The sequence below is a fragment of the Hoplias malabaricus genome, chromosome 4 (assembly GCF_029633855.1).
Source record: "Hoplias malabaricus isolate fHopMal1 chromosome 4, fHopMal1.hap1, whole genome shotgun sequence".
Lineage (NCBI taxonomy): Eukaryota > Metazoa > Chordata > Actinopteri > Characiformes > Erythrinidae > Hoplias > Hoplias malabaricus.
The window spans coordinates 17,933,883-17,955,037 of record NC_089803.1 but is presented as its reverse complement, the minus strand read 5'-3'; the positions used below and the strand labels follow the sequence as shown (position 1 = coordinate 17,955,037).

Genomic DNA, 21,155 nt, shown 5'->3' with positions numbered 1-21,155 from the left:
GGATTCCAAAAAAGTTGGGACACTAAAATTGTGAATAAAAACTGAATTCAATGATGTGGAGGAGCCAACATCTAATATTTTATTCAGAATAGAACACAAATCACAGATCAAACTTTTAAACTGGGGGAATGTATAATTTTAAGGGAAAAATGTTGCTTCAAAATTTCATGGCATCAACAAATCCCCAAAAAGTTGGGACAAGGCCATTTTTTACCACTGTGTGGCATCCCCCTTCTTCTTACAACACTCAGACGTCTGGGGACAGAGGAGACCAGTTTCTCAAGTTTAGAAATAGGAATGCTCTCCCATTCATGTCTAACACAGGCCTCTAACTGTTCAATCGTCTTGGGCCTTCTTTGTCGCACCTTCCTCTTTATGATGCGCCAAATGTTCTCTATAGGTGAAAGATCTGGACTGCAGGCTGCCATTTCAGTACCCGGATCCTTCTCCTACGTAGCCATGATGTTGTGATTGCTGCAGAATGTGGTCTGGCATTATCTTGTTGAAAAATGCAGGGTCTTCCCTGAAAGAGATGACGTCTAGATGGGAGCATATGTTGTTCTAGAACCTGAACATAGTTCTCTGCATTAATGGTGCCTTTCCAGACATGCAAGCTGCCCATGCCACAAGCACTCATGCAACCCCATACCATCAGTGATGCAGGCTTCATGATGCAGCGATGCAGGAGGGTTGATAACAACTTGGGTTATCCTTGTCCTCTCTGGTCCGGATGACACGGCGTCCCAGTGTTCCAAATCGTGACTCATCTGACCACAGAACAGTCTTCCATTTTGCCACAGTCCATTTTAAAAGACCCCTGGCCCAGTGCAAACGTCTGAGTTTGTGGAGCTTGCTTAGAAATGGCTTCCTCTTTGCACTGTAGAGTTTCAGCTGGCGACGACGGATGGCACGGTGGATTGTGTTCACTGACAATGCTTTCTGGAAGTATTCCTGAGCCCATTCTGTTATTTCCTTGACAGTGGCGTTCCTGTTTGAGGTGCAGTGACGTTCAAGGGCCCGGAGATCACGAGCATCCAGTAGAGTTTTACAGCCTTGACCCTTACGCACAGCAATTGTTCCAGATTCTCTGAATCTTTTGATGATGTTATGCACGGTTGATGATAATAACTTAAAAGTCTTTGCTATTTTACGCTGCACAACAATGGTGGAATTGGTGATCCTCTTACCATCTTGGCTTCAGAGAGACACTGACACTCTGAGAAGCTCTTGTTATACCCAATCATGTTGTCAATTGACCTAATTAGTGTTAATTGGTCTTCCAGCTGTTCGTTATATGCTCAATTTCCTTTTCCCAGCCACTTATTGCTACTTGTCCCAACTTTTTGGGGATTTGTTGACACTGTGAAATTTTGAATCAACATATTTTTCCTTTAAAATGTTACATTTACTCAGATTAAACTTTAGATCTGTCATCTATGTTCTATTACGAATAAAATATTGACATTTACCATCTCCACATCATTGCATTCAGTTTTTATTCACAATTTTAGTGTCCCAACTTTTTTGGAATCCGGTTTGTATTTTTACACAAACAAGGAATTTGGTTTTGTTGACAGTAGCTAAAACATAAACACACATTCATACTATATGCACACATTCTCTCTCTCTCTCTCTCTCTCTCTCTCTCTCTCACTCTCACACACACACACACGTAAACTTAAACTGTGCTTGTTTCATACTAATGTGCTGAGTGCAGCAGTTATGTTTCCTCAGGAGCAAAGTGGCAAGGGCAGGTCAGTGCTGAACCTGAAGATGCCCTCGATGGATAGTTTAAGTACAGAATAGAGGGTTTTTTGGTTGCTTTTTCTTTTGTATCATACACCAAGTAATATAAAGCGCAGAATGAAAGCAGAGACCAGAAGATGGAGTGCGTAGTGTTTTTGCAGAATGAACTGTTCAGAAGGGTGGGGGCATCTGGGAAGAGGCTTCTGTTCTGCCTGCTGATCCTGATCCTCATTTTGCTAAAGCGCTGGCCTGAGGGAAGGTGCTGGAGCAGGTGGTGTCAGGGGTGTGATGGATCAGATGTGATTTTCTCTGCCCTCTTCCCAGTCCTGGGGGTGTGCAGATTCAGCAGTGTGGGATCTGCACTCCTCAGTATGGACTTACTTGCAGTACCTCTATAGACTGTGTTGACTGGGCAGTGAGTACCAGTGAGTTTTGAAACCTTGAACATACTAATGTACAGCTCTTATAAGAAACGAAGCCAGGGAAAGAGGCTTTCTTCCCAGAGACTTAAAATGCTCAAAATAAAAGAGAACAGCTTTCCAAATTGACATTTTATTTGAATAAAACTGCATTGATAGTGTTACACAAGCCACATTTAAATTTTCAAAAAATATACACTAATCCTCAGGATGAGAAACTTTTACATCTTGTAAAAATTGTAAAGCACATTGGTAAATTAGCTTTGAAAAGTTAGAAACAGTGGTTTGTGCTGCAGCCAAAAAATAGCCACGGATTTAAAAATTCAGTCTAAGATTGAAATAAAATTAAGTAAATTTAGACACAGATCCCTTTTAAACAATCCATGAACGACTGACTATGTTTTTGTTTTCTACTGAAACACATTAAAAATAAAGGAGGGAAATGAAAATAACTATTTAAAACGTTTCTGAAACAATACACGTCTTATTTCTAAATAAGCATTTTCTTTCAATGCAGATTAAACACAGAAAAAGAGACAGCAAAAAGAACATTAAAAACACATACAACTTTTATAACTGCCATTCAACACGGGATAAGGGTAAAACCCTCTGACGCGAGATGATTTGTGCAATACTTGCCCCTTTCTTTCCCATAAGCTTACATTCTAAGAGCAGGAGTGTGGAGTTAAAAACACCCAAAAGAAGTGCCTTTCTTGTTCTCAGCTAATTCTCCCCCCACTGGTAAAAACAGGTCCTTCTTCCTGCTGAATTCCCAGGCATTTAAAGGTACAATAAGTCGTTTTCGCTAGCAATTCATCTTCACATACAAAAAAAAAAAAAAGGTGTTTTACGCCCCAATGTGGGGGACCCCGCTCAGAACATGTAGAAATAATAAATAACCATTGTGTGGATACGGTTTGCTACGTTGGGGAGGTACCTACCAAAGGCCAATTGCTCTTTCAATAAATGAGAACACATCTGTGGCACAAGCCGTTTGATCAAGGCTAATACCAAATACATCTTTCAACAGGCTTCCCCTTGGACAATTAACATAAACAACCAGACAGAAAAATAAACCTTCCCCTGAGTCTGGACATAATACTAAGAGGTATGTTCATGTGGTAAATGCTGACACAGCACTGACCTTTCATTTTATCTCCATTCATCCCTCTATCCATTCATCTGTCTTCTTCCCTTCCCTTTTTTCTCCTACTTCCTTTAGTATTCCACCTTCTGCCTCCTGTGTGATATCGGTACCCGCAGCCTGTAAGAGCTCGTCAGGGCGCAGTTCAAGGAGAATTCCACCAACTTTAAGCATTAATAAAATGGTTAAGAGGTGAAGCAGTCACTGGGCGTTCGGTGTGAAATGCTGGAGTCTAAAGGGTTGAGGGTGGTGGTGATAGGAAGAACACATCTTAAACTCACATCACAGAAAGGTATTATGAATGCATTCTGATGTTTGAGACATTGTTAGATTTGACTTGCAACTCACTCTCACCTAATCACTTACGTTTAGAGACCTCTCCACTAGGGGGTGCTATTGTGCCAGTGTCGACGCCTTATTTATTTATCAATGTTTTAACAAAGGTTTGGAGACCAGGTTTGAGCCCTCAAGTCGTATTTTTTAAGTCCATTCGTGGCAGAGAGGATATGGAGAAATGTGGGTATCCCTAAATAACCATTATCAGTATTCACTGTAAAACTCAGTGGATATTGTTCTGTTTCCTTGGTGACGGTGAATAGCCAATAAAACGGCTATGTTATTGTTGTAGCTGCTGTGACGCCTGGTTCCTATCACCACCGCTGGAAAGAAGATCCGAGTCTGTATAATGAACCACACTGAACGCTCTTCAACACCTCAGCACATTAATCATGAAGAAAGTTCTGGAAAAATTGATGGAATTACCCTTTAAAATGTTAAATAAATAAGTATTAATATGTAAAATGTTATAAAATGTAAGGCAATGACTCTTACTGCAGTTGGCTGTTAATATAATGCCTAGAGCAGGACAACTGTAGTTTTTGTTTTTTTAAAGATATGAAGCACCTCATGGAACGGACTTGTAATTCCCTCCTCACATGTATATGTTCATGTTTAGGGACAAGTCCACGAGGGGGTGCTTTTGCTTTATTGAGTGCTTTTTTTTGTCAAAGACGCTGCTTACAGTCCTCAGAAAAAGAGCAGAGTTTGGCTTTTCCCGCCCTAATCACTTACCACAGGCATCTGCTATTTACGGTTGATCCTCGTTATTTTGGAGTTGGAACTAATTTGCCTGATATGAATCAAAGAAATCTTAATATTTTCATAAGCATTTACAAACTATAAATGGTGTTAAAGGGGTCTAAAAGCAGAAGTTAAACCCTTTTTCTATTAAGAAAGGATTTAAATTTCCCTCAGGCACTGATGTGCATTGCACGGCTATGGTGTGCTTGTGAATGCATGTGTATACAGATATACACACATTCACTCACTCGTATACATATATATACACACACACACGTGTATCTCTCGACACCTGTAAAAATGAACACTCATTGTGATACAACATAAAAGGTTTGCGGTGAGATGCTCACACTGGAGAGAAAAATGCACTCAAGTGCATCACTTCACTGTTACAAACCGAACTGAATGGACTCCTGGCCATTTCACTGCTTCTTATGAAACGGTAGAAAAGTGACATGTATTAACCTCATCTGCAAAAATAGTTTTCTCTGTGTGTGCATACAGGAAGTGTGTGTGTGTGTGTGTTTATGTGAGCCACTTCTCGATACATGTCTTGTAAACGGTCTCGTTGGAGTGCCAATAAATATGCTGAACACCAGGAAATGAACACATCTCCAGATCTCCTCGAGTGTACAGAGTCTTCAGACCAAACCAATCCCTCAGAAACATCTGTACACACACACACACACATTAACTGTTAAAATTCTGCATTACTGTACAAACAGTGCTCTCAAAATGTACCAAATTATACTGACTACAACTGACAATGTTTAACAATTATTTTTCATAAACCTATAAACCTTTTATCTGTAGATAATACATATGTTTGAAACATTAAAAACTGTTAGACTATATGTATAAAATAGAAAATTGTGCTATAAGAAAAGACATGGAATATATAGTAATCAAGTACTGTGCAAACGTCTAAAGCATCCAAGATTGTTATTATTTAAAATAATGTATCTTCTCAATAAACATGGGCTTGTAAATATATAGAATTACAATAAATACAAAAACATGATTTTTTTCTAAGTACTAGTAGCTGTGTAGTGAGAGTGTGGCAGTGTGTTTCTAGATGTTCTTCTTGATCGTATGGATTTATTAAATCAAAGGCACAGCTGATTTAATATAATGAAGTATTTATTAACCACTAGATCTAGATATTAGAACTAAAATTAGAATCTATTACAATAATTGGCCACTGCTTGCACACAAAGGAATTTGTTCTCTGCATTTAACCCAATCCTTGCAGTGAAACACATTTACACACACTTTAGTGAACACTAGGGGGCAGTGAGCACATCCCCTAGCCATTTCTCACTGGAGAAATGATATTTACTTTAATTAAGCATCTTTGTGCTCTTGTGTTCTCCATGTGTCCGCGTGGGTTTCCTCCGGGTGCTCCGGTTTCCTCCCACAGTCCAAAAACACACGTTGGTAAGTGGATTGGCGACTCAAAAGTGTCCGTAGGCGTGAGTGTGTGAGTGAATGTGTGTGTGTGTGTTGCCCTGTGAAGGACTGGCGCCCCCTCCAGGGTGTATTCCCACCTTGCGCCCAATGATTCCAGGTAGGCTCTGGACCCACCGCGACCCTGAACTGGATAAGCGCTTACAGACAATGAATGAATGAATGAATGAAAATCTTTGTGCTCTTGAACAGCGCTTTATAAATGTAATATTATTATTATATTTTTTTATCTTGATATTAGAATTTTTGTTTGTTTGTCTGAGCAAATAAACTCATACTGTTCAGATAAAAGCTTTTAAAATCTCATTTTCTCAGGTGCCTAAAACGTCTGCACAGTACTGTGTGTGAGTCATTGTTCCGAGGATTGTAGTCTATGTGTTGCAGATGTCTCTGAGGTTATGTCCTCAGTTATTGCCTTGAGCAACACACATGAAAAATGCACAAAAGCCTCAGTGCCGTCTGTTGGACTGTCATATTGTTGAGCTTTGGTAAATTAAAAACATGTACATTCATGCAAACTTACTTCCTGACTCTTCATCTCCACGACTGTCTCATTATCATCATAGAAGCCAAACTGACTGTGAGAAAAGAGCACAACAGAAAAATATAAGCGTACATTAACACTTTGGCTCACAAACTGTGTTCTCATTTTATTTATCATCTGCAAGAGGGGCTTACCTTGACTGCCATGGAGTGATGACCCCATCGTCCGGTCCACCAATCAGGACCAGCTTTTTGATGCGTAGGAAGTTCTGTTTCCATCCTGTGTTTTAGGAAATGATATCATACGTAACACATTTAACCACAACACACAGGGCTAATACCTTCAGCTTTAGGCTAAACCCCTCAGCACGAGGCTCTACCTTCAGCCTCTCTTCTTGTGTTTTTCCCCATTTCCAAGTATTTTATTTTTCTCTTTAAACTAAATCTGGTCAGTATTTTACTTGTATATCTATAGGAATATGTTTAAAAAGTGCTATACACATACAAATTATTATTATTATTATTTTAACAAAGGATTATTTTCCATACAGCTAATAATGATCTGATATTTGACGACAAAATATATTCTCATCACCCTACTGTCTATGCTATACAGCCCAATATTTGTAGACACCTTATTGCAGCAAAGACAAAATACTGCCCTTAATTTCAGTTTCAGTTTTAAACAAGAAGAGCCTCTGCTCTTTACACTAGATGGATGAACATGTGGGTGCTGCAGGATCTGATGTCAGATCTGTTTGGGCATGGTGAGCTTAGACTCATGTGCAGCTGCCCCAGAGCAGTCCATGTGTATTCATGCTCTTTCTAATGAGAAGATACAAACGCTGTGTCCACCATTGGGAAAACCTTCAAGTAGCTGAATACAGTGTCCACAACTGCTAGAAGATTAAGACTATTTATGATTAAACTGTTGATTACCAGTGGAGTTGGGATTCTGCCTCTCGTTGTTGAGCAAAGCCAAATAATCGCTGCTGTTCAGGTACATGTCTCTATGGTGAGGATCTGAGACATAGCAAGAGAAAAGCAAGAGCACTGTTCACAAGAGATGCTTCAAAACACACCTCAGAGCTGGTAAGTGGAAGAAGAGCATAGGCTGGAAGTTCAGTGTAGAATAAATGGGGGAAATTTGGTTGGGCAATGCCTGTGTAGCACAATATTGCATTTCAGATTCTCTACCTCTTTTTGCAATTATCCAATTATTCCAATCTTTTAGATCAGGCACAGCACTAAAGCCTGATGTATTGTGAGCCCTAGACGTTCTTGATCTAGGAGATATCAGTCCATTTACTCCAGTGAAGAGCACTGGCACTCTCTGAAAGAGTCCACTTTAACCCTTTAAAGGTCATAGTTATCACCGGAGTTTGTCTTACCATAGTAAGCACCAGCGATATGAAAGTGTCAAACAAATAAACACAGTGGGATTTGAGTTCCTAACTTGTGTTTATTGATAGTCAGAAAACATGTTATTTCTTACTAATTCAAGGAATAAGGTTTAAAACACCGTTGGTCCCCCCCCCCCTTAATTTAATGCAAAATGAGGAAAAGGTGTGTTGTTTTTGGCTGCAATCATTCAATGTACAGTGGGACATCTGTGCACAAATGGCCCAAAGATCCCAAAATATCCAGAAAATGGACTAAATCTGTCAACTTTAAACGGGCACTTTGGAAAGGACCCTCCGCTCACTCCGTTATCTGTAGCTCATTTCACTGGCGCTTTTCCAACAATATGGGCATGTAAGGAAACCAACGAAAGGTGTTCAAGAGCCTCTGTAACATGGAGGTAAACAGGGTAAGGACACTCACTTCGCCTGTTTTAGCTGGTGTTAGTTAACGTTAGCTTGACTTGCTAAACTCGGTGGCTCAGATTATACTCGGCTACGTAGCTGCATTACGGAGGTTTATAGTGTCGGATGAATTCGAGTTCGACTTCGATCACATTTACAAGAATAACGGTACCTCTAAATTTGAGTTTAGCTTATTACTAGGCTATTGTCATGAATAATGTTGGTTATTTAGCTAGATACTGTCATAACAGTGTTTTACCGCGGCGTTGTTCAGCTGTTGTCCACCAGTGACGTCACGGTCGCGTTCGAGAATTTCCGTAGCGAGCTCGGGTTTTTCCGTCAATTTAATAAAATTGTCAGTTTTAAAGCAAATTAAGCTGCTATTTTCATTTTAATTCATACTTATATATGTCAGTAACTACAATAATGTCAAATATTCATGGAGGTCCATTAGGTGCTGCTTAGCCTTTAAGAGGTTGTGATCATATAATGCAAACTATATTCATGTTGTAAGTCTAAGACATTTTTTATTATGCCTCGGTCTTATTTTTTTTATTAATGATGTATTATGTTATTGTTTTCTGTATCTTGTCCAATAAAAAAAAACTAAATTTTTGCTGTGTTTCCTTCATTTTTTAATATTGAAACTAACACAGTAAGTTTATTAAGTGGTGCAAAATGGCAATAAGTGCAGACCTAAATGGGTTAGGTGTCTAAATAAACAGAGAGCCCTTTTTAATACCAGGCAGTCTAGAACCATGATTTTATCTCATCTATTTCCTCTATTCATCCTTCCTTCCTCTATCCATCTTTTTTTTTTCCATTCACCTACCATTCCAGTAGTTGCAGATGGATATTCTCTGGCCCACAGAAGTATAGCAGAAGCGATAGAGGTTGGACTTCACAAGATGAGGGAAGAGATATTTCAGGTAATCTGTGTCTGCCAGAAAAAAACAACACGACACAGCTCTGTGATTTCTGTTTTAACAGAACCTTATTCAGCACACGAAGAAGAGAAGAGACATGACCAGAAGAAAAGAGAAAAGAGAAGTGTAGCGAAAGGAAGAGAAGTCATATCAAGTTGTATAAAAAAAAAGACTGACCTCCATATTGTCCAGCCTGAGGTGCGGAGAGAGAGATGAAGGAGTGGACATTGTGATTAGGAAGAGTAGAAAGGATTCCTCTACATATCAAACCTCCTACAGCATGGGAGAGAGAACAAGTGAACAAGGGAGACAGAGAGAAAAACAGAACACGTGAGAGAGTGTGTGTGATAACACTGGGTCATAAACAGCGTAGCACAGGCTGTGAAATGCTGAAAAATAAAAGAACAATTCTACAGTCACACATAGTCTGTGTTTACAACCGTGCTTGCAGGAAGGCGCAGTGAAGAGCACTGACCCTGTGAGTAGCAGATCAGGTGGACTCCATCAGCTGCATTTTGCATTATGGGATAAATGGCCTCCTTAAACCCTTCCACCTGTTTCCATAGTGGCTCCAGGCTGGCACTGCGATCAAACAGATCTATGACTGACACATTTGTGCCTGGGTGAGACTGAAGAGAGAGAGAGAGAGAGAGAGAGAGAGAGAGAGAGAGAAATTATCATCATGGAGTAAGAATAATAAAGTACTGTGCAGAAGCCAGAGACAATTGTAATTAAATAACAGTCCTTATCCTTGTGTCTACATTCAGTGTCAGTTTTAGCAGCTCCACTGACCACACAGGAGCACTCTGTAGTTCTACAATCACAGACTGCTGTCATTCGTTACTCTGCATACTTTAGTAGCCCCATTTCACTCTGTTCTTCAAAAGGTCAGGACACCCACAGGGCACGTATGATTTGGGTGGTGGATTGTTCCCAGCGCTGCAGTGACACTAGCGTGTGTTGTCCTGGTGCGAGTGGGTCAGAAACAGCAGTGCTGCTGGAGTTTTTAAATCCCTTCGTTTCATTGCTGGACGGAGAATAGTCCACCGACCAAAAACATCCAGGCAACAGTGTCCTGTGTCCACTGATGAAGGACTAGAGGACGACCAGAGGATGAGGTATGTGTGTCTAACAGAGAGGACAGTGAGTAGACACAGTGTTTAAAACCTCGGGCAGCACTGCTGTGTCTGATCCACTCATATAAGCGCACCACCACGTCAGTGTGACTGCAGCGCTGAGACTGATCCACCACCCAAAGCAGGCTTTCTTGGTTTGCCAGAGAGCTAAAAACCCAAACTAAGCATTGTTCACCAGGCAGACCTGAGGGAATTTCCAGTCAGAGAGTCATCAACTTAATGAAAGTGAAATATCCCTCAAGGTGAGTCCGTTATTTTAGGCCTAATCTGTTATTTTCTGTACTTTGCAAGAAGTGGAACCACCATTAGTGTTACATGGCTCCACTAGTAGCTGGCCACAGCTGTGTGTTTCTCTTATGTTTACAATCTCCAAGCCCTCTACATAACACATTAACAGCACTTTGTTATCTCATGTTGCCACAGTGATCTGTGCCATGTTCATGAAAATTTGAACAGTCACCACTCGGTTCTACAAAAGCACACAGGTCTCTGGTAAAGCCAGGTCCGTAGGAGTGAAGGTTTAGTTGCACAGTGATTAAATATCAATGGCATTCAATAGGGCAAAATATACCACAAATATTTTTAGACCCTCATTATAAACTATAAACTACTTTAAGGCCCAGCCTTATAAAATTATACTCAGAGCAGCTGAGCCTGAGGTAATCAAGCTCATTGCCAAAAGCTGGCTGGCGGGGTTGGTATGAAGCCCCAGGCTGTGGTGGAGAAGTGGAACTGCGTTTTCAGGAGTAACTGAGTTCCAACCAATACCTTTGGGATGATTAGCACCTGATCTCTTTAATGTTCACATGGCTGAATGCCATCAAATCCTCACAGCAATGAAACTACCTGTAACTAAACATGCCATACTGTATAATATATATATATATATATATATATATATATATATATATATATATATATATATATATATATATATAAACATCAACATAATCAGGCTAAGGTCTGTCAACATCCCTGAAGATTAACCGCAGTAGACATTAACAGATGTCTTTTCTAAACTACCCAATTTCATCTCATTTAGATAAAGGTCCCTCAATGGTGTGTAAACACCTGAGCCAAACACAAAGACCCTTATCAAGTTCTGCTTTTTCCTTTCTCTAGAGCGGTCAATGCTACGCAAACAGCAGTCTCTCAAAGAGAAAAGACTGCAGAATTCAACATATGGCTGCTCTGGGCCAAAAAAAGGCCCACACATTGACACAGATTTTCCAGACTCATATGACTCTATTATCACAGGGTAGATAATGGCTATGTGCTAGATGCTATTTTAATGATTGTAAGTGTGTTTGACTTATTATTATTAATAACAAAATTAAATGAATAACATATTCTTTAAAAATATACAAAGAAGACCATACATTATGACATCAGTTAGAAATTGTGACAAAAGTTTTCACCAATTTCAGACTCATCTCTAACCTTAGGGTACAGTGTGTTATGATTAGATTAGATACAATAACATTCGTATATTTAACGAATATATGTAACAAATCCGTATATATTTATTTGCCATGATGTGTTATGATATGATAATATTATTCATGACCTGATTGATGAATCTGTTGATAGAGTGGGTATATCTTTAGTGTGACTAGAGTAATAGCTAAATGTTGATATATTCCCCTGCACATATTTAGTGTGAGGTATGGTATGATGAAATAATGCAATTGATTACCTGATTGATGAATTTATTGAGGTTGGTGAAGTCCGCGGAGCTGTCGAAGAGTCCGTGGACAATAATCACAGGTTTATGAGCCCACACAGCGCTCAGGACACAGCACAAAAGACCCACATTCAACACACACAGCATAGTGATTGCGGAAAAAGAAAAACGAGTGCGACAGAGGTCTAAAAACATTGATAAAATGTTCTAAAATCATCTGAGAGTGAGTCTCCTCTCCGCTCGTCCTCTTCTGTCCACCTCTGCACAAACAGCTGCTGTTTACCGTCACACAGACTCGCAGCTCTGCATTTCCTGTGATCCTCACTCGTCATCAAGTGTCAGCGTATCTGGACCATCCGGGAGATTAAATACAGCTCTAATTCTGCTTCTGTTTTCCATTAAAACTCATTCACACTGGAACCGTCTTCTGATCCCGTTTCTGTACCCACAAGAAACCACGGAGCGACGTCACTTCCGCCCCACAGTCAACAACACCCGCTCACTATAAACACAAACATCACGCAGAAAATTCGCCACCTTTTCGTTCTAAAAACTCCACAAAATGCACACTTTTAATTAAACTTGCATTGAAAGTACAGCCCTATGGTCTCTGTTCTTTTGTTTTGTGAAGAACCGCACTGTTTGTTTGGAGTTGGGGAGTTTGAAGAGTCCAAGTGTATTCCGCAGATTTCTCATTTAGTCAGAGGCTATTAAGTTGAACAATGTCCAGTGGCAATTCTCAACTCTTTTCCTATTGTATAGACCCAACTCATTTGCGCTTAAGTTATCTAGATCCCGTTTTTCCCCAATTAGACATACGTCCAGCCCAAAGTTGAGAATGATCACATAGGAATGTCCTTTTTGGAATGGCATTTTTCCAGTAGGACAGGCTTGACTTTGAGCACAAGGTATTTGGAGATTGAGACAGAGAGAGAGAGAGTAAGAAAGAGAAAGAGAGATCATTCAGTGTAATAGCGAAAACTGCAGCAATCCAGACTGGTTTGAATACAAGCTTGACCAGTTAAAGCTCAATAAAACTACCACTACATCTAGCAATATCATCTAACAATGCCCACAGGATGTTACAGGACTTTTATTCCAAATAAAAATGGAACCAGTTGTCCCAATGGACATAGCTGACCCCTAAATGCTCTTTTAGCTGCACATGAAACCAAGCTCACCAAGTCCAGTGCAAGCATGGGTAAATATAGCAATGGAACTAGAGTCTCTTTGGTATTGACAAACATTCACATCACTCATCAAACAAAAGTGAGTCTCTATAAAATACGCTCAATATGCAAAATAGCAAGTGCACAATATTTTATTTATTTTCCCCCCAAAGTGTGGCATACTCAAAATGCCAGTGTGAATTCCAAGGATGTTTCTCAGAGGCATATAATACATCTCAGACGTATATAAAAAATTCCACAAATCAGTTGAGGCAGGCATGATACTCAATTTTGCTCCCAAAACATACCCTAATGCAAAAATATTTTTGCTTTCGAAAACAAAATCTTGTATTTCCAAAATGATAAATTCTCAAGAGATGGAAAAATATAACTTAAAGTTAAGGTTTAAAAAAACCCAACCATTAAAAATATTTTTGGGTCATCTTTATCATATTCTCATCAAATTTCAAATCATTGCAATTACAATTGAGATACAAGTTATTGATCCAATGATGTGTAATTATGCCAGCCATATAAAGAGTGGTGAATTATGGCACTCTTGTAAAGCATTCGTCATTTTGTTTGATAAGCTCTGCATTTCTTTCCAAGTTCAGCAACGCACAGCTAAATTTGCTCAGTATATTTAGTGCTGTAAATGGGTTTTAAAAAAACTTAGACCAGGTTCAATGTGCCCTTTAGTGCTAGTACATGCTACATTTAAAAGAGTATTCTTCAGATCTTTCAAAATGTCTGCACATGTAAACGGTTAATATAAAACAAGAGGCTTTGCATTTAGAGCCTTGGCATGAAGTGTGACATTTTAGAGACACTTAAGAATCAGAATTTCTAACAATAGGGGGTGACAGGAAGCAGATGTCGGAAGTGATTAATGTCTCTAAAACCTGCATCATAAAGTTATTACTTATAATATCTCTGAATAAACTCTGCAATGCTGTAAGTGCTTTATGACACATGATACTGTATTATTCTTTTTAAATATACATTTGATTTCACGGTGAAGCTAAAAACTGAATGAACTTGGCTGTGTGTTAAATATAGCTGTGTGTTATATAAAGTGTAACTCCTGGTTCCCATCACCACTACTGTAAAGAAAATCTGAGTCAGTGTATTATTTTTTTTTAAAGAATCAACCACTTCACATCAAATCACTGATAGTCACAGAGTTACACAGTTCACATCTCAGAGTTTGAATAATGCATAAGATTAAAAAAAAAAAAAAACCCAGACGGGCAGAACATTTACTGAAGGGAGACGCAGGTCAGTGAAGCTTCTTTATAAGCTTCATTTTCCCATTAATGCTTTTCTTTTAAAGCTCCAACAAGGAGTGATGTTTTGGCCTAAATTATATGCCACTTAACACAGGTAAACTTTACTGAGATTGTATACTGCAGAGTGATACATTCAGCTGGTGAAACTGTACATAATAGTTTCAAGAGTGTTAAAGCATTTAAAAGGGGAATTCCACTAACGTTTCTAAATATCTACACTCTCCCAATGTTAAGATGTAAACAAAGTCACCCATGGTGGGTTGATATGAAATGGCTGATTGTAGAGAAACCAACAGAGTTATTTGTGGTGGTGATACAAACCCGACGTCATAACTTATAGAACAACATTTTATTTACGATCCAAATCCTCTGGTCAAACTGCATTCTATAGTTTCCATGTGATTGATGATGGTAATCGAGTGATAAATCTACACATAATAGATGTTTGGTTCCTATCACCACCACCGTGAACAATTCTGACTCTACAGTATGTTTATTTAGAGTGGAGCATATTCCATCAAACACAGCCCGAGTGACTTTGTTTACATCTTAACCATTTTATTTTGCAGAAATTTTGAAAAATCCTAGGGACTTACCCTTTAACAGTTGGAGCATGATTACGATAGGATCCTGTTGTTGAATCAAAACATCTACCACCAAACCAATAAAACACGAACAATGGCAAAAACAAAAGCAAAACTGAAAAACCATCACGTCTATGGCATAAGGACACAGCACCCGCGAGCCAGGCTGAGGGTTTAAAGACAGAATAAACAATATTGTTTGGTTTTGGTGGAAACTCCAGCATGGTCACTGGCTTAAAGCTGGTCACATGACCTGCCAAACACCTGACAATGAAGTCAGCGTCATCATTTATTCAATTCTCTCACTAGTATAATTATAAATTACACATATTTTCAAGTTTAAAATGGAAATTTTACATTGAGTTTGCATTATAATTCATTCTTTGACTGCTGTGTAACATTAATACTAATATTTTTTTACCATGACTTTAACACACCAGATAAATGAGGAGGTTAGCTAGTAATTGCTTCTCCTTATTATACTCCTGAGCCTTTATATTATTTAACAGAAGGCCTTTAAACACAAAGGATAAAGGAGGCTGGCATATGATGGTTTTTTTTAATCCTTAATCACTCACCATTCAAAAAAAAAAAGAAAAAAAATGCTCCTGGAGATGAGATGAGGTGACAAAGAGGCTATCAGAGAGCTTTTTAAAGGTTCAATTAGCCTCTCAGCTGGATCAGTCATGGTAGAGGTGACCACAGGGCTACACGGCCGGCTGCAGTAGCTCCTGCAGGTCACACAGAGCGTCCTCTAGGGTTGTGGCCAGTTTCTCAGCATTGGTTTCCTCGCAGCAGTTAAAGGCTGTGACGGAGAAGTGGACGTGGTCGGGCTGTGGGTTGTAGCACACCGCATACCCATCCGGAACCAGGGGTCCGAAACACATCACACTGTCCGTGTTAGTGGGGACCTGTGGGAAATTGGTGGTTTTAGGGTGGTGACAGGTTTCCAAAGCAGTGTACAAATGTGCAGTATGACTAACAATGCATGACGTTAATAGTGCATGAAAACCAGCGGACCACAACTGCGGCTAGGTATTACTTATGACATGAAGATGATTTTAAAGGGTATTAACACACTCTTGTCCTTTTTGCTGCAGTTGCATTAAACATTTGCAATATTGGCGGTGAACATCTGACTGCATTCGGGCACATTAAACATTAGTGAGGTCAGTTACTGCTGTTGGAGGACTCACAAACACCACTTCAGACTCCCATCTGAAATATACTCCATCATTCCAGGGCACACTAGACTGAGTTTATACCCCTCTAGCTGACACTTCGCATTGACCACAGTGATCTTAGATGTTCACATGCAGATGCTGTAGGGTACTGGGGGCATCTGTGATACAGAACACATAATCCAAAACCATTATCCGAGGTCTCTAAAGTACTCATGAGCTCATTCATGCAAATCCACACAGCAATGTTTCATCACCTAATGTACAAGCCTTCTCTGAAAGCTAGAGGCTGTTACAGCAGCAAAAAGGAGACAAGTGTGAGTCTACAAAACAGTGTCTAAGGTTGAGGAGCTAATGTTGCTTCCAGATCCTGCTACTGCTGTTAAAACATTAAGAAGCTGATGCTGGCAGTGTCATATTCATCAGGTGTTCACGCGTCTGCATTTAGAGAGCCTCTGACCTGTCGGGGCAGTTTTGGACTCAGCTTAATGCTGGATTAAATCACTCACTATCATCATTTTCAAACTTAATCCCTGAGTCAGCGTGACATGATCCAACCTTCTTTCTCTTTATGCTTTTATATGGGTCCAGACACTCCAAAAGGACTGTATGATTAACTAAATATCTTAATTAATTTGACTCTTTGATAAAATCAGAATTTATCTTTATTATACAGGGCTTATTCTCCCCGTGTCCACATGGGTTTCACACGTTGGTAGGTGGATTGGTGACTTAAAAGTATCCATAGATGTGTGTGGATGTGAATGTGTGTCTGTGTTGCCCTGTGAAGATCTGGCGCCCCCTCCAGGGTGTATTCCTGCCTTGTGTCCAATGATTCCAGGTAGGCTCTGGACCCACCGCGACCCTGAACTGGATAAGCTCTTACAGATAATGAATGAATGAATGAATGGATATACAGGGCTTGGATATTAGATGCATGAACGTATGAAGAGGCAAATTAACACAAAGTCAAGTACCTAAGCTCTGTATTAAGCCGTCTCAGTTTTATCTGATATTTACCATAAAGTTCCTTTAAACTTGGGAGAGAATGTAGAGAACACTGAAATTCTCCAAGGATCAAGAACCACCACACGGAAAACACTGTGGTCATCACGGTGATGCGAGAGCGACGGACCTTGAAACCTACTCTTGGCAGAAAAGTGAGACCACAGTAAAACACACACACACACACACACACACATACATACATACACACACATACATACACACACTAGGGTGACCAGATGCCCTCTTTTTTAGAGTTATAAAAATGTCCGGGCGGGAGTTTGTTTTTCTAGTGCTTACATAGAACTTCGAGAAGCGTTTCATTCACAAACTAGTCCTGCCCTCGTCTACTCCGATTGGTTCACTTGAGGGAGAAGGGGGCGTGGTGAAGTAGCCTAAAATCTTCTGATTGGACGGTCTGACTGTAGAGCTACCGTTATTGGTCGATAACCTTCTCTGTAAACATTTAAATGGTCAGTCTGCACGTCAGTAGTCCTTGTTTACATCAGGCAAAGCTCATGTACCTACCCCCCCCCCCCCCCCCCCCCCACCCACACACACACACACACACACACACACACACACACACACACACACACACACACACACACACACACACACACACACACATATATATATATATACACACACACACGTCCATTTGTATGTTTTCTTCCGGCATACATTTCATATCAAAGTGGCATTTTGGCAGTTCAGTCACATCACATGGTGAATAATGGACTGTGCTGAGGCAGAATCAAACTGGCTTAAGCAGAGTTCAACGCAATGCAAATGAATACAACAAACTGGGTTTGTGTTTAATGGTCAGCAGAGAGCTGTTAAATAAATTGTTTAGTTTCACCGCCGCAGAGCTGTGTGCCGTTCAACACAAAGCAGCAATTATAAGTAATTGGCTAAGATGCACAAACACTTAAAATAAACTCAAATCACCTACTAAAGACTCAAAACACAAACTGACAAAACCACAGACTCACGACTCGTCTTGGACTTACATGAAGCGACGTGTGAACACTTGTAAACTATGAAAAACAAGTGAGTAAAAACATTTTTTTTTTAAAGTGCATAAACAGGGTTTACATGTGTTTAAAATCAACTCATAATCAGGGTTTAGAGGAAAGAAGAAGCTCGGTTTAAGAGTGGCAAATCAATTAATCAAAATGTATTTATACAGCACTTTTTATAACTGACGAATTTAGTATCATTTGAATCAAAGCCCTATGTGAGGAAGCTGAAGGCGATGGTGGCAAGGAAAAAAAAACCCTCAAGGCTGGAGGAGGAAACCTTGGGAGGAACTAAAGACTCATAATTGAGACACATTCTCCTCGGATCAAACCACAGATAGAAAAGTACAATTATACTAATCTTTTTGTTATTTTGGCATGTGACTGCGGTACTTCCAAATTCCTGCTCATTTCTCTGTTTCTATCAGAGCAAACATGACTCAAATAGTGACAAAAAGTAATTGTGAGCTGAGAAAAGCTAATGAAAGTCACGTGCAGTGGTGGGTAGTGAGTCGTGACATCACAGACGTCTAAATACAGCATCCCACTTACCTCACGTATAAAGGTGATGTGATTTGGACTGAGACAGTGGCCTATGCAGGCTGTGGTTAATAAGGCACCTCACTAGACACACTCATTTATAACACCCACTTATTGTTATAGTGTGTGTGGCGTCCTAGTCTTTTATTTTCTAAAACATGCTTATATTCAGGATTTCTTATTCATTCGTGTGTGTGTGTGTAAATAAAAGAGTTGGTACCTGTCCTGTACGGAGTTTCCAGTGAGTGGCCAGTCCATAAGCTGTGTCCATAAATATTCTGGGGATACTCAGGCCCTCCTCGATGGCCTGCAGCTTCAGGCCCAGCAGGTGGCGATCTATACCCTGCCCATGAAGTGCCTGACACAACGAACATGGCAGTCAGCGGTCAGATGAGTTCAAAAATAACTGAAGTTACGGTTAGAACAGTCAGTGGTTTTGGTTTTCTCACCTGATCTGTGAGCTGACTGTAAGCTTCTGCAGCCTCCCTGAGCATTTCAATCTTCGCCTCTCTCTGAAAACACATTTAGAGTTATCAACGTTTCTGTAACATCCACACTCAGAACTCAATTATCAACAAGTGGTTTTTCAGTTCATGTTTATTGTTGGTATAGTTTTCAGAGCTATTTAACACCCCTGGCCATTTAAAAAATAACATATATTAAAATGCTTTAGTTGATTATGCTTTAGTGATTATTTAGTTCGCCGGTTGATGATAACTGGATTATAGCACTGCTTTCTCACGCAGTAAGAAAAGCCTGACGGAAACAGACATAGTTACCCATGTTGTTTGATTAAGTATTTTTTAAAAGCTGATTTTATCTCGTTTTAGAGTCTGTGAAAGGCCAAGTTCAATTAACTGTTTGTCCTCCTTTAAAGGTGATATATTCTACAACTTTTAAAAAGCCTGTGACCTGCGATGTTTACAATACCCCAATGACCACACAGCACCATTCTGCCCCTGTCTAAACAGCTCTGATCAGAACGAGAGATTCCAGATCCTTTTTCTTTGTATGAGAATGAGCCACTGTTTACTCCAGTGCTCTGTTCAGAGTGTCAGAGTTAGCTCGGTTTCAGCTCTGTTCTTTTACTCCTTCGCTCGGGTTTCCTCTGTTTTTATTCACTACTCTTATTACACGTTATGTCTGTTTTGCTCCGTTTATCCTTGTCTTTGCACTCTCACAAACGCAGGTCCAGCGCTGTGATTAGAAAGACTGGCCGATTCAAAGAGGCTGGACAATCCTAAAATGTCTGCTATCTACATAAGAAGCAGCACAAAATCTGAATGGCTTGTTTTATCCCACAATTTTAAGTTTTCAAAAACACTGTCTGGGTGGTCTTGTTTCACCCCCATCATCACAAAGTGCTTCGAGAGGCTGGTCCTAGAACACCCCCACCAATTTGCATACCGCCAGAATAGGAGCACAGAGGATGCAGTCTCTATAGCACTGCACTCTGTCCTCTCACACCTGCACAATAAAAACACCTCTTTGTCAGGATACTGTTCATAGACTTCAGTTCAGCATTCAACACTATCATCCCCTCAAAACTTGTCACAAAACTCACAGACTTAGGCATAAGTTCGCTCATGTGCAACTGGTTACTGGACTTCATGACCAACCGACCTCAACATGTCCGCTTGGATAACCACTGCTCATCTAGCATTACTATAAACACCGGTGTGCCACAAGGCTCTGTCACGAGTCCCTTCCTCTATTCCCTCATTACCCATGACTGCAAACCTGTTGATGGCTCCAACATCATCATTAAGTTTGCAGATGACACCACAGTGATCGGACAATAACAACCTTCTGCTCAACACTGATAAGACTAAGGAGCTGATTGTGGACTTCAGAAGGAATGCTGATCCACATCAAAGGGACGGCAGTGGAGCATGTGAAGAGCTACAAATTCCTATGTGTCTACATCTCAGAGGATCTCACCTGGATGACCGGCTGCTCCAAGCTGATCAAGAAAGCTCAGCAGCGCCTCTTTTTTCTGAGGACTCTGAGGAAGAACCACCTGTCCTCATACATCCTGGTGAACTTTTATCGCTGCACTATTGAGAGCATCTTGACCAACTGCATCACAGTGTGGTACGAGTGCTGCTCTGCCTCAGACCGAAAGGCACTGCAGAGGGTGGTGAAAGCCACCCAACGCATCATCGGAGCACCACTTCCTGCCATAGAGGACATCTATAGGAAGCGGTGTCTGAAAAAGACTGGGAAAATCATCAAAGATCCCAGTCACCCAGCAAACAGACTCTGCACCCTCCTGCCCTCTGGGAGGCGCTACAGGAGCCTTCGTACTAAGACCACCAGGTACCGGAACAGCTTCTTTCCCACAGCTGTCACACTCCTGAACTCTGCCTCCCGATACCCGAACAATAATGACAAACTGTATGCTAACACACGCTAATAACACATGGACTTAAACACCACTTACCGGCTCTCTCACCTGTTGTACATATTACCCAC

At 40.3% G+C, this 21,155-nt stretch overlaps 2 protein-coding genes across 3 annotated transcripts in view; both read right to left on the bottom strand.

The window, feature by feature from the left end:
• Positions 1-2,301: 2,301 nt before the first annotated feature.
• ppt2b (palmitoyl-protein thioesterase 2b) lies at positions 2,302-12,575 on the bottom strand. 2 transcript variants are annotated; one of them, XR_010802318.1, is made up of 9 exons: positions 11,903-12,575; positions 9,546-9,699; positions 9,248-9,343; positions 8,977-9,084; positions 7,279-7,362; positions 6,535-6,619; positions 6,380-6,434; positions 3,676-5,058; positions 2,302-3,541 (listed from the first exon to the last, which is right to left on the bottom strand). XR_010802318.1 is itself a non-coding variant. In XM_066669757.1 (8 exons), the coding sequence occupies exons 1-8, from the start codon at positions 12,083-12,085 to the stop codon at positions 4,915-4,917; spliced, it is 909 nt and encodes a 302-aa protein (XP_066525854.1). In that variant the 5' UTR covers positions 12,086-12,575; the 3' UTR covers positions 2,302-4,914. The 2 variants fall into 2 exon arrangements, 1 of the variants encoding a protein (XP_066525854.1); XM_066669757.1 differs by having other exon boundaries at positions 2,302-5,058.
• A 509-nt stretch (positions 12,576-13,084) lies between these two features.
• Positions 13,085-21,155, bottom strand: part of cratb (carnitine O-acetyltransferase b) — a 21,229-nt gene continuing 13,158 nt past the window's right edge. The window contains exons 13-15 of the mRNA XM_066666817.1: positions 19,130-19,192; positions 18,901-19,038; positions 13,085-15,843 (exon numbers count right to left, since the gene is read on the bottom strand). Coding sequence (XP_066522914.1) covers positions 15,640-15,843; positions 18,901-19,038; positions 19,130-19,192 — 405 coding nt within the window. The 3' untranslated portion in view covers positions 13,085-15,639. The remainder of the gene's footprint in view (positions 15,844-18,900; positions 19,039-19,129; positions 19,193-21,155) is intronic.

Coding starts and splice junctions, on each gene's coding strand:
- ppt2b (XM_066669757.1), bottom strand. CDS start 12,085: ATGTTTTTAGACCTCTGTCGCACTCGTTTTTCTTTTTCCGCAATCACT. Junction 6,620..7,278: donor GCAGAATCCCAACTCCACTG/GTAATCAACAGT, acceptor CCTAAAACACAG/GATGGAAACAGAACTTCCTA. Junction 6,435..6,534: donor ATCACTCCATGGCAGTCAAG/GTAAGCCCCTCT, acceptor CTTTTCTCACAG/TCAGTTTGGCTTCTATGATG.